At 41.3% G+C, this 13098-nt stretch overlaps 1 protein-coding gene across 1 annotated transcript in view; it reads left to right on the top strand.

Annotated features, from left to right (window-relative positions):
• The window catches only part of nbeaa (neurobeachin a), a 449617-nt gene that overhangs the window by 368422 nt on the left and 68097 nt on the right, over positions 1–13098 (top strand). The window contains exon 45 of the mRNA XM_078403202.1: positions 4025–4137. Within this exon, the coding sequence (XP_078259328.1) occupies positions 4025–4137 (113 nt within the window). The remainder of the gene's footprint in view (positions 1–4024; positions 4138–13098) is intronic.

The raw sequence follows: 13098 nt of genomic DNA, 5'->3' as shown, positions 1-13098 counted from the left end.
GCACAACATGCTGTGTGTTTCCATACAATGCATGCATTTTCCACTATTTTATTTTCTGATCGGTGTGTGATTGAAGTTTACACTGAATAATTATGTATAGGTTTGGTTGCAGCATGCACTGTGCTTATTATTGCTATCTAATTAGATGTAACTTGATCTGCTTACATGGAAAAAAATCATAAAAATTTCTTTCCTAATGAACTGGAGATGACAAAATGTCTGTTTAATGTTGGGATGCAGACAAGCTGAGGAATAACAACTATAAACGTGTTATACTCCAGTACATTAAAGATATGGCGGATGTTCAATGTTTTTTCAGTACCAGATACCTACCTTATTTCAGAGTTAAAATAAAAATTAGTTCTTAAGATTTGAGATGAACAAATGTAAGTTTAATTGCACACGTGGATCAGTGTTAATTATTTTCTTGGTTTGAAGCTGTTTTTTATGTATACATACATATGAAGCTCCTATTTGAAGCTGTTTTTTATGTGAAGCTCCTATTTATATGAAGCTCCTATTTGAAGCTGTTTGAAGCTGTTTTTTATGTATACATACATATGAAGCTCCTATTTTATCCTTTTAATAGAGTAATGCAGCACCGAAACAGGCCCTTCGGCCCAACATGCTCATGCTGACCAAGGTGCCCTGTCTACACTAGCCCCACCTGCCAGTGTTTGGCCCACATCCCTATAAACCTTTCCTATCCATGCACCTGTCCAAGTGTCTTTTAAATGTTATAGTACCAGACTCAACTACCTCCTCTGGCAGGTCTTTTCATATACCTTCTGTGTGAAAATGTTGCTCCTCAGGATACTATTAAACCTTTCCCTTCTCCGCTTAAACCTATGCCCTCTATTTTTTGATTCCCCTACCCTGGGGAAATGACTCTGCATTTACCCAATCTATTCTCCGAATGATTTTTAACACCTCTATAAGATTACTCCTCAGTCTCCTGAGCTCCAACGAACAAAGTCCTAGCCTGCCCAACCTCACCCTGTAGCTCAGGCCCTGAAGTCCAGGCAATATCCTCGTAAATCTTCTCTGTACTCTTATTTGGTTAATAGTGAGGTAAGAATTAAAGGAACCCATTGGCCAGATTTTGTGACAAAAGCCATCAGCATTTGCGGTCAATGCACTGTGAAAGTGGCTTTGAGCAAATAGCTTGGTTACTGATATTAAACCTAATGATGATGTTGGTGATTCAGCACACTTTCACTGAAATCATGGCACTACTTTGCAGCCTTCCCCACAACAAATAAGGTGGGAAATGAATTTACTAAAACCTTAATTACTTATAAACCAATCTTACTGTAATAAACAATGCACCACAGAAAACGTCACTGCCTGGCTTGGGAGCAGATCTGCCCAAGACCGCATGACATTGCAAAGTCGTAGATGTAGCCCAATCCATCACACAGACCAGATTTCCCACCATTGACTCCATTTACATTTTATAAAGGTAGTTCTGATATAACGCATGTCTTCTTAAAGAACATTGGATATAATTTAAATGATGAATTAGGAAATACTATTTGTATTACATGGGCCAAATTGGTTGAAACACGATTTTGATCAGGAACTAGAAAACTACTTAAAAGTTATTTTGCAAACAGATATGCAGAAAAAAAGGCTGTCTTGGAAAAAAACAGTCTATAACGTTTTCATGTTAACTCCCTGCAGTAGGCTCTGAGAAACCTAGGCTACTAATTTCATTGTGGGCAGTCATTGAAATTGACATGCGATCATTTTCATTGACATTTCCATTAAATAATGTAACGTACAGCCTTTAGTATTTTTAATTAAAGCTATTAAAAATACTTTTATTTTTGTAAATCCTGTAGGGAAAAAAATGTGTTATTGCTTCTATTCCTTTTATAACCTTTATACAAAGATAAAATCTAAAACTATTCTAGTTCACAGCACCAGAGACCCGGTTTGATCCTGACCACGGGTGCTGTCTGTGTAGTGTTTGCACATTCTTCCTGTGACCGCGTAGGTTTTCTTCGGGTACTCCGGTTTCCTCCCACATCCCAAAGACTTGTGGGTTTGTAGGTTAATTGGCTTCTGTAAACTGCCCCTAGTGTGCAGGGAGTGGATGCGAAAGTGGGATAACATAGAACTTGTGTGAATGGGTTGGCATGGATTGGCTGGCATGGATTCAATGGGCAGAAGAGCCTGTTTCTATGCTGTCTTTCTGAAACTAAAAATTAAACCATTCCTGAAAAATGTATTGCAGCTTTTGTTTTTCCAATGTCTTGGCACTTTTGTTGCAAATCAATGCTCTGTGATACATTTCAGAACCTTTATGCATTTGATCCAGAATCCACCTGAAGCAGAAAAATTCTGGAAAAATTTGGATATGTATTATGTTTCTGTCAGTATGCAGTTATATGTCAATATACTACATGCTACCAGTCCTAAAGGTGAGGAAAATATTTTCCATAATCATGTAGGACCCCAAGTAAGGATATTGGTGCAGTATTACAAATTTCCCATGTTTTCACTGAATACAGATAATTCCCAGTGTGAGTGCCATGTCTACACAAACAATGATCAGTGGAACCACCAGCTCTTGCCTTCTATAGCTGTGCTTCAGAGAAACCTGTAGCAGAGCGTTTAAATAAATGTTCTTGCAATGACTAACCAAAGGAAGTAGCATGTGATGCGAAGAAGGGCCCTGACCCGAAAAGTCACCTGACCCACTGAGTTACGCCAGCTCTTTGTGTATTTTTTGTAAATCAGCATCTGCTATTGCTTCTGTCTCTATTTTACTGCTGCACTGTGAAATCTCCTCAAGGTATGCCTACTTTGAAGAAGTTCTCCTTTGTCCGATGGGAGTTCTGTGACACCCTCTCTCACAATACAATACAATACAATACAATATATCTTTATTGTCATTGTACCCAGGAGTACAACGAGATTGGGAATGCGCCTCCCATACGATGCACTAATTTAGGTAATTTAGACAGCAGCAACCCAACGAAACGAACAGTTGTAACAGTTTTGGACAGGGTAAAGTGCAAGTTGATCTATGCGTTGTGGCCATCCGGCTCAGCAGGACCGGTTCATAGCAGCTATGGCCCTGGGGATGAAGCTGTTCCTGAGTCTGGAGGTGCGGGCATAGAAGGCCTTGTATCGTCTGCCCGATGGAAGGAGTTCGAACAGACTGTTGCAGGGGTGTGAAGAGTCTTTGTGGATGCTGGTGGCTTTTCTGAGGCATCGTGTGTTGTAGATGCCCTCCAAGTCTGGTAGCTGTGTTCCGATGGCCCTCTGAGCTCTATGGACTACCCGCTGTAGAGCTTTCCTTTCTGCCTCCGTGCAGCTGAGGTACCACACAGGGATTCCATGCGTTAGGATGCTCTCTATGGTGCAGCGGTAGAAGGTCTTCAGCAGCTGTTGGGGTAGACCAGACTTTTTCAGTGTTCTTAAGTAGAACAGTCTTTGTTGTGCCTTCTTGACCAGCGCAGCTACTGCTCTCCTGCATGTTCTGTCCAGGACTCACTACCACAGCCACGTGTAGAGTCTGAAGGAGGATTCCGGCCCGAAACATCATCCATCCATGTTCTCCAGAGATGAGGGTCAGAACATGATTGAAGAGCAGGAGAGGAGCAGAAAATCAGTGCCTGAACTGCTGGGTTACTCCAGCACTTCGTGCCAACCTTTGTAGTTTATCATGGTTTCGCTCATGAGTATATCCCCATGAATTCAATAGATTTCTGCCATCCTAATGTCTTACTGAGTAGTTTTTGCATTATTAAGGAAACATTTGTTACTGTTTTCAGCACTCATTTTTGCTTAACAAAATATCAATCCATGTATCAGCTTTGTAATGCAAGTTTTTAAAGGTATTCATGCAGAGGTCATGAAGAACGATCCCGGCCTGAAATGTCATATATTGCTGTCTGACCCGCTGAGTTACTCCAGCACTTTGTGTCCTTTCATGCAAAAGTCATGTTTTCAAATGTATGTTACATATTTGAAGCAAAACATACTTGACGAACAATTCTCTCTTCCTTGCTAGGACGGACGTACAATGATTTAAACCAGTACCCGGTGTTTCCATGGGTTATTACGAATTATGAGTCTGAGGAGCTGGATCTGACCCTACCAGGCAACTTCCGGGACCTATCGAAGGTATCTTTCAACAGTAGTGGTGCCTTGTTAACATTCCTCCATTGGGAAGGCAGTGGTTCTAGGTTACTGTCTCGGCTTAGCCAAGCCATAAGGATCTCATTAAATAGGTCCAAAACGCTCATACTATTGAAAATATTTTCCATGATTAATTTCAACATATCGGTGGCAAATATGAGTTTTATAACAATCCTACTCATAAAACACGTGTATAAAATCATGAGGGGAATAGAGAGGGTGAATGCACAGACTCATTTACCCAGCTTATAGGGAACCAAAAACAAGAGGTTATAGGTTTAAGGTAAGAGGGACAGATTTAATATGAACCTGAGGGGCAACATTTTCACTCGTAGGGTGAAGGGTATATGGAATGAGCTGCCGGAGGAGGTACTATAAAAGTACTATGAGGCAGGTACTATAAAAGTATTTAAAAGACATTTGGACAGGTACATGGATTGGTAAGATTTAGCGGGATATGGGCCAAATGCGAGCAAATTGGACAAGCTTAGATTGGGCATCTTGAATGGCATGGACGCGTGGGGCTGAAGGACCTGTTTCCGTGCTGTATTCTATAAAAGCAAATCTCCATGGAGATGAGTGAAGCGAGAAGAGTAGAAATGTGAAGGGCTGTAAACTGGGAGGAACGTAGGGCAACCATTAATGCGGGTGGAGTACAGGCAAGGTTCCAATGGTACATGCAGCAGCCTTGGGAGGGGGCTGGGTGCGGGGGAACATACTGTAATGGATTGGGTCAGGTAGGCTAGGACTAAGCTGTGATCAAATTGAGGATGAGTCAGAAGTTGGGAGCCTGCCCTATTCATTAGGGAGCCATATCTTTTGTATCTGTATGGATTGCATGCAAAACAAAGCTGTGACAATAATAATCATGAAGCTAAACTTTTATTGGAATTAAAATAGGTTGATTGCTGTATTAAATATAAAGATAATATTGTTTTAAATCCCACAGGTTTCACAACATCCAGCATGGTGCAACTCTGTCTGAGAGAACTGCAGATGCTGGTTTATACCGAATATAGACACAAAATGCTGGAGTAACTCAGCGGATCAGGCAGCATCTCTGGAGAAAGGGAATAGGTGACGTTTCAGGTCTGACGAAGGGTTTCGAGCTGAAACGGCACCTATTCCTTTTCCCCAGAGATGCTGCCTTACCACTGAGTTACTCCAGCATTTTGTGTCTATCTGAGGTACAACTCTGTTGAACGTTGTAAATAACACTGCACGGTGGCGCAGCAATAGAGTTGCTGCCTTACAGCCCTTGCGGCACCGGAGTCTCGGGTTTGATCCTGACTATGGGTGCTGTCTGTATGGAGTTTGTACGTTCTCCCCGTGACCGCATCGGTTTTCTCTGAGATTTTCGGTTTCCTCCCACACTCCGAAGACGTACAGGTTTGTAGGTTAATTGGCTTGGTATAAGTGTAAATTGTCCCTAGTGTGTAGGGTAACATTAATGTATGGGGATCGCTGGTCGATGCAGACTCGGTGGGCTGAAGGGCCTGTTTCCGCGCTGTATCTCTAAACTAAACTAACATTTCTACCATTTGCAAATAAAAGGTGCTGCACCTTTCACTGAGTGAGCAAAATGAAACGGGGGGAAATTATGTTGGCATTGGGATGAATCACATTAGGAAATGTCTGATCCGACTTTCTGGTCCACAAAGGTTTGTCTTGTTAAGGCCAGAAAACAAATGGTTTTTTCTATTTCAGTTTCTAGGCACGAGTCTCTCAACATCAGGCTAATAAAATTAATAACGATAGATGGTGGCTGTGTTAATAAGAAATCAGCTAAACATAAATTAATCAGTAACTTAATGACTTCAAAGTCCAGACAGAAGACATTGATTGTATTTTGAGCTTTAGGTCTCAGTATTGGTGTACACATCATATGTGGACATTTGAATGGCAAGTTGCGACCAGCACAGTCTTGCTGCTGGTGATGCTGCACCTGCAGTAAGTGCCCACAAAGTCCCCAAGCTTTGTATAAACTATATCAATACTCCAGAAGACAGTCTGCTCCCATATTATGCAGTGAAGCGGCAAAAGAAACCCCTCCTATTGAAAATAAATTAATCAAAGAGGACGTTAGACTTTAGAGATACAGCGCGGAAACAGGCCCTTCGGCACACCAAGTCCACACTGCCCAGCGATCACCCCGTACACTAGCACTATCCTACACACTAGGGACAATTTACAATTTTTACAGAAGCCAATCAATCTACAAACCTGCACGTTTTTGGGATAAGGGAGGAAACCGGAGTACCCAGAGAAAACCCACGTGGTCACCAGGAGAACGTACAAACTCTGTACAGACAGCACCAATAGTCAGGATCGAACCCGGGTCTCTGGCGCTGTAAGGCAGCAACTCTACCGCTGCGCCACCGTGTACACCCCAAACGAAGGTTATGCTCTGGATTAGCATTGAATTTCGATGAAAACTACCTAATAGTGAAAGTCCTGGATAGAGCAGATGTGGAGAGGATGTTTCCAGTAGTGGGACAACTTCAAAATAAAAGGACCTACCTTCAGAATGGAGATGAGGATAAATTTCTTTAGCGAGATGGTGGTGAATCTGTGGAATTCAGTGCCACAGATGGCAGTGGATACCAAGTCAATGGGTATTTTTAAAGCGGAGATTGATATTAGTCATTAGTAAAAGCATCAAAGGTTACGCGGAGAAGGCAGAAGAATGGGCTGAGAGGAGAAATAGAGAAGCCATGATTGAATAGTGGAGCAGACTCGATTGATCGAATGGCCTAATTCTGCTCCTATATCTTATGATCTCATGGTATGAGACACAAATTAATTCTTCAATAGACTAGTCTACAGCAAAAGGTTCACTCACCAAAATGCCTGGTGCTTTGGAAAATGGCCTACTATGCAATGGCCTGAAAATGTATATTCAATGTCAAAGAATCTGAAACCAACTTTTGTCACGTGTTCTTTTGCTCCAGAGACGCTGCCTGACCCACTGAATTACTCAAGCATTTTGTCTTTGCTACAATCCAGTATCTGCAGTTCCTTCCTACACAAAGAATGGAAGGTCTGACTGGGAAACAGTCATGAGTAGAAGCACAGAATTGCCATAGCATAGGAGTAGGCCATTGTCCACATTGGCTTTCACATGTTTCATTTCACTTCTCTTTCACCGTCAATCTGCAGATGTTCCTCCCTCAATTAACAATTCAATCCCTTTTTCAAGGTGACAATTGAATTTTTGAAAACTGAGTCACAGATCACGCTAGCAGAGGTATGCATAGTTCTGCATCACCTGATTATCAGTAATAGGGTGGTCACCACTTGTTAAGACTTGACACAACATTTTCAGGCTATTTGTCATAGAGAGTCATAGTCATATAGCACGGAAACAGGCCCGTCAGCTAAACTCATCCATGCCAATCAAATTGCTCCATTTTAGCTAATCCCATTTGCCCAAGTTTGGCCATCTTCCCACCCTGCTTCCTTCAAAGACTCCATCCCCTACTCCCAATTCCTCCATCTACGCTGCATCTGTGCCCAAGATGAGGTGTTCCATACTAGGACATCCGAGATGTTCTCATTCTTTAGCGAACGAGTGTTCCCCTCTCCCATCATAGATGAGGCCCTCACTCGTGTCTCCTCGGCACCCCGCAGCTCCGCCCTTGCTCCCCCTCCCCCTAGTCGCAACGAAGACAGAGTCCCCCGAGTCCTTCCACCCCATCAGCCGTCGCATACAACACATAATCTTCCGAAATTTCTGCCACGTCCAATGGGATCCCACCACTAGCCACATTTTCCCACCTCCACCCCTTTCCGCCTTCCGCAGAGACCGTTCCCTCCGACACTCCCTGGTTAACTCATCCCTTTCCACCCGAACCACCCCTCCATCAGGTACCTTCCCCTGCAACCGCGGAAGATGCAACACGTCGCTATACCTCCTCCCTCGACTCTGACCAGGGACCCCGACAGCCCTTTCAGGTTAGGCACAGGTTCACTTGCACCTCCTCCAACCTCATCTACTGTATCCATTGTTCAAGATCTGGACTCTTATGCATCAGCGAGACCAAACACAGACTTCGTCTCGCGGAACACCTTTGCTCAGCCCACCTGAACCTACTTGATCTCCCGGTTGCTGGACACTTTAATTCTCCTTCCCATTCCGACACAGACCTTTCTATCCTAGGTCACCTCCATTGACAGAGTGAGGCTAAACGCAAATTGGAGGAACTGCATCTCATATTTCACTTGGGCAGCTTACAGCCCAGTGAATATTGATTTCTCTCACTTCAGGTAGCCCCGGCATTCCCTTTCTCTCTATCCCTCCCCCACCCAAGTCGCACTAGCTTATTATTTTCACCCTACAAACAGCTTACAATGGCCTGTTTCCTTTATCATCGTTACTTTTTTCACATATCGTTAATTTATTGTTCTTTATCTCTCCACATCACCGTTTATATCTCGTGTTTCCCTTATCCCTAACCAGTCTGAAGAAGGGTCTTGACCCGAAACGTCACCCATTCCTTCTCTCCAGAGATGCTGCCTGTCCCGCTGAGTTACTCCAGCTTTTTGTGTCTATCTTCCCAATAAATATTCATGTTCATATACCTGTCTAAAAGTATTTTATTGTACCTGCCTTGACTACCTCCTTTGGCATCTCATGCCATATAACCACCAACCCCCTGTGTGAAAAAGTTACCCGTCAGGCCTCTATTAAATCTTCACCCTCTCACCTTGAACCAATTTCCTCAAGTTCTTGATTCCCCTACCTTGGGGAAAAAATACTGTACCATGTATCTATCTCCTTCATGATTTTATGTACCTTTATCTCACCCCTCAGCTCTGCGCACAAAAGAATAAAGCCCTAGCCTGTCCAACCTCTCCCTATAGCTCAGGATCTCAGGACCTGGCAACATCCTTGTGAATCTTCTCTGTTCCCTTTTTAACTTAATGACATCCTTCCAATAGCAGGGTAACCAAAATTGATCACAATATTCCAAGTGTGACCTCACCAACATCTTATACAACTGTAACACAATGTCCCAACTTCTATACTCAGTTCCCTGACGGATAAAGGGCAATGTGCCAAATGCCTTTTTCATCACCCTATCTACCTGTGACACCAGTCTGTCCAATCTGTCCTTTAATATTGTCCTTTAAAAGTCATAATTGTACCCGCTTCTATAGCTTCCCCTTGAAGCTTATTCCAGATACAAACTACACTCTGAGTGAAAACGTTGCCCTTGAGGTCCCTCTTAAATCTCTCCCCTCTCACCTGTGCCTTCTAATTTTAGAATCCTTAACCCTGGGAAAAAGACTGTGAGCATTCACTCTATCCGTGCTGTATAGCTCTATGACTTTATGTTAAGTAAATAAGTAAAACTACGACAGAGAGAGTGTAAAGTGAGGAAATATGAGGTTATCTACATTAATATGATAAATAAAAAAGTATTTGGTGTAACACCATGGCACAGTGGTAGTTGCTGCCTTACAGCGCCAGAAAACAGGGTTTGATCCTGACTACAGGTGCTGTCTGTACGGAATTTGTATTTTCTCCCGTGTCTGCTTGGGTTTTCTTTGGGTGCTCCGGTTTCCTCCCACATTCAAAAGACGTGCAGCTTTGTAGATTAATTGGCTTCTGTAAATTGTTGCTGGTGTGTCGGATAGTGCTAGTGTACGGGATGATTGCTGGTCGGCGCGGACTCGGTGGGCCAAAGGGCCTATTTCCACAGTGTACCTCTAAAGTCTAAAGAAGCAAAATTAATTTCACAGTAGAGAAAGTACAAAATTCCGTAGTACAGAGGGATGTTGGTGTCCGTGTAACAAATCAAGTTAGCTTGCAGATAAAGCAATAATATGAACGTCAACACAAGGAACTGCAGATGCAGGTTTACAAACAAAGATAGAAAGTGTCCGAGATGGATACAGGTGAAGGAGGGTATGATAGGCAGATGGTTAGACAGAGATGAAAAAACAAAAGGTGTGCGATAAGGATAGAAGAGTTGTAAATTGTGAAGTCAGAGGAAGGAATATATGGAAGGAGAGGTGGAAAAAATGGAAGGTGAGGTGGAAGGGAGAAATGGGTGCGAGTCCAGTTGGGGCACAGGAAAGGTGAGAGAAAAGGAGGGGAAAAGGGATGTGCACCATTGCCCTTTATTGTAACAAAGGGGAAGTAGGAAAGTACAAAAGATCATAAAAGCTTTGGTCCCAACTGATCACTCAATTGCAAGTAACTATTGGTGTTTAAGACATAAACCAAGTAATTGTGAATTGTGTGGCAGTTTTGTGCATGCATGAGATCATGTAGAATACAATTCATGATATTGAAAATGACTTAGAATTTACTTTTTTTTCTGTCAGGTCAGTATTTTGTACCTTTAACTTACATTTATTTTAAATGTTAGGTAAATTGTTAAAGGGAAGTTGAAATACAACAGTTCTAGTTTAGATGTTTGAACGTTTTTGATCCATGTCCTGATCCTGCCAACGTATGAAAGAATCCACGATAGTTTTAATGAACTATACCTTACAAAGCAGAAAACATTCACACTCCTTACACCATATTTTTAAAATATTATTAAATACGAGACATTTGCGTAACCAGTGTGAAATATTTTTTATATTTTCTAGCTTAATTTGTATTTGCAATGGGACTTTAGGATTTTTTTTGAAGAGTAGGTATTATTAAAATGTAGTGATCTGTCTGTTCACTAAACAAGCCTTTATGTAAATGATAGTAGAGCCTCTTTAGTGGAAAATAGCATTAGTTTGAATATTCCTTTCCCATCAATTTCAGGAGCTTGAAAATGCAAATGTTTATTTTATTGCTTTACAGTAGTTGAGAAAATATTAGAAAGTCTTTTAGGTTAAATCATCTTGCACTTTAAAGAATGTGTGTTGTGACCTTATACTACAAGCCTGGTAAGGTTAAGCCCTTGGATTACAGTGAACATTTCACACACTAAGAAAACCTGCCAGTTTATCTCGACTGAATGCAGAGCTTGTGTTTTTTTTTTTAACCAGTCATAGAACATAGAGAACATAAAACAGCACGACACAGGAACAGGCCCTTCAGCCCACAATGTCTGTGCTGAACATGATGCCCAGACAGACTCTTATCTGTCTGCACATAATCCATATCCATCCATGTGCCTATCCAAAAGTTTTTTAAATGCCGCTATCGTATCTGCCTCTACAACTGCCCCTGGCAGCATGTTCCAGGCACTCACCACCTCTCTGTAAAGAATCTTATTCCACACATCTACTTTAAAATTTGCCCCTCTCACTTTAAAGCTAGCCCTCTAGTATTGGCTATTTTTTAATTTTTTTGTACTCGTTGTACTCGTTGCAATGACAATAAATGAATATTATTATTATTATTATTTGATATTTCCATCCTTGGAAAATGGTTCTGACTGTCTACCCTATCTATGCCTCTCATAATATCTCTAAACTAAACTAAATACACTTTGCTCGTTGCTACAATGGGGAGTACTTGCATTGCACCACTTCATGGGAAAATGGACAAAATACTTTCTCATTGAACCTGACCGAATTCTCATTGAAACTTAGCGAATCTCATTGAAACTTACCTCAGAGTGAAAGGTCTAGAAAGAGTGGATGTGGAGAGGATGTTTCCACTGGTGGGAGAGCCTAGGACAGGTGGGCACAGCCTCAGAATAAAAGGACATACCTTTAGAAAGGAGATGAGAAGGAATTTCTTTAGTGAGAGGTTGGTGAATCTGTGGAATTCATTGCCAAAGATGGTGGCGGAGACCAAGACATTGGGTATTTTTAAAGTAGAGAATGACAGGTTCTTGATTAGTAAGGGTGTTAAAGGTTATGGGGAGAAGCTAGAAGAATGAGGTTGAGAAGGAAAGATAGATCAGCCATGATTGAATGGCAGAGTGGACTCCATGGGCCAAATGGCTTAATTCCATTCCTCTATCTTATGATCTCAAGAGTCAAAAGTGTTTTATTGTCATATGACCCAAACAGAACAATGAAATTTTTACTTGCAGCAGCACAACAGAATATGTAAACACGGTACTCATTGTAAACAATATAATTAACTGAGAAAAGATCATTCATATATATATATGAATGTGTGTGTGTGTATATATATATATATATGTGTGTGTGTGTGTGTGTGCGTGCGCATGTGTGTATATACAGTGTAAACATATACACACACACACACACATATATATATATATATACATATATGTATATTATATATATGTGTGTGTTTATACTGCATATACACACACACATGCGCACACACACACATATATAAATATAAATCACATATATATATATATAAATACACATCAAACAAACAAACAATTTTCAATGTGCTGTAACCCGATAAAGTGATTTGGAAAAAAACTATTTTCTGTTTAAAGAAAAGTCAACCAAAACCCTGAGGATGAACATTCTTCTGCTAGAATGGTATTGAACCCAGATGCTTGCACAACCATTCACCTGTACATTAACCCACTGTCATCTGCCGACTCAAATGGACAATTTCAAGTCATCTTCGGTTACAAGGACTCGCAAGGGCATGCTACAGAACTGGCAAATTCAAAACAGTCACGCTTCTTTCTGGAAGTAACATTTCTCTCACACAAATTCTAGAAATTAAATCTTATATATTTAGGATAAACTCTCAGCAGATAGATTTGATTCACATTATATGAATGGCCTTTTTTATCACAAGGATTGTGTTGCATGCAAAAGCTTACTGTGGTAAGCACCAATAAATCAAAAAACAGGAAAGACACAGCTAATCACCTTCTCAAAAGTGCTAGCTCTGGTAACTTAATGCACCTGTGTTAAATCATTTAACTCTTGTGACTGGATTTCCTTTTAGCTTTACAATCGTACTTTATTGCTGGTTTTCCAGATTTAATCAGAAGCAGTGGTGTGCCCACTTTCTGCTCTCCTGGAAGGCTTTTGATGGAGTTTCAGTTT

Source organism: Rhinoraja longicauda, chromosome 7 (genome assembly GCF_053455715.1).
Source record: "Rhinoraja longicauda isolate Sanriku21f chromosome 7, sRhiLon1.1, whole genome shotgun sequence".
Taxonomy (NCBI): Eukaryota; Metazoa; Chordata; class Chondrichthyes; order Rajiformes; family Arhynchobatidae; genus Rhinoraja; species Rhinoraja longicauda.
The sequence above is the reverse complement of the archived record's forward strand: the minus strand, read 5'-3'. Positions and strand labels throughout refer to the sequence as shown.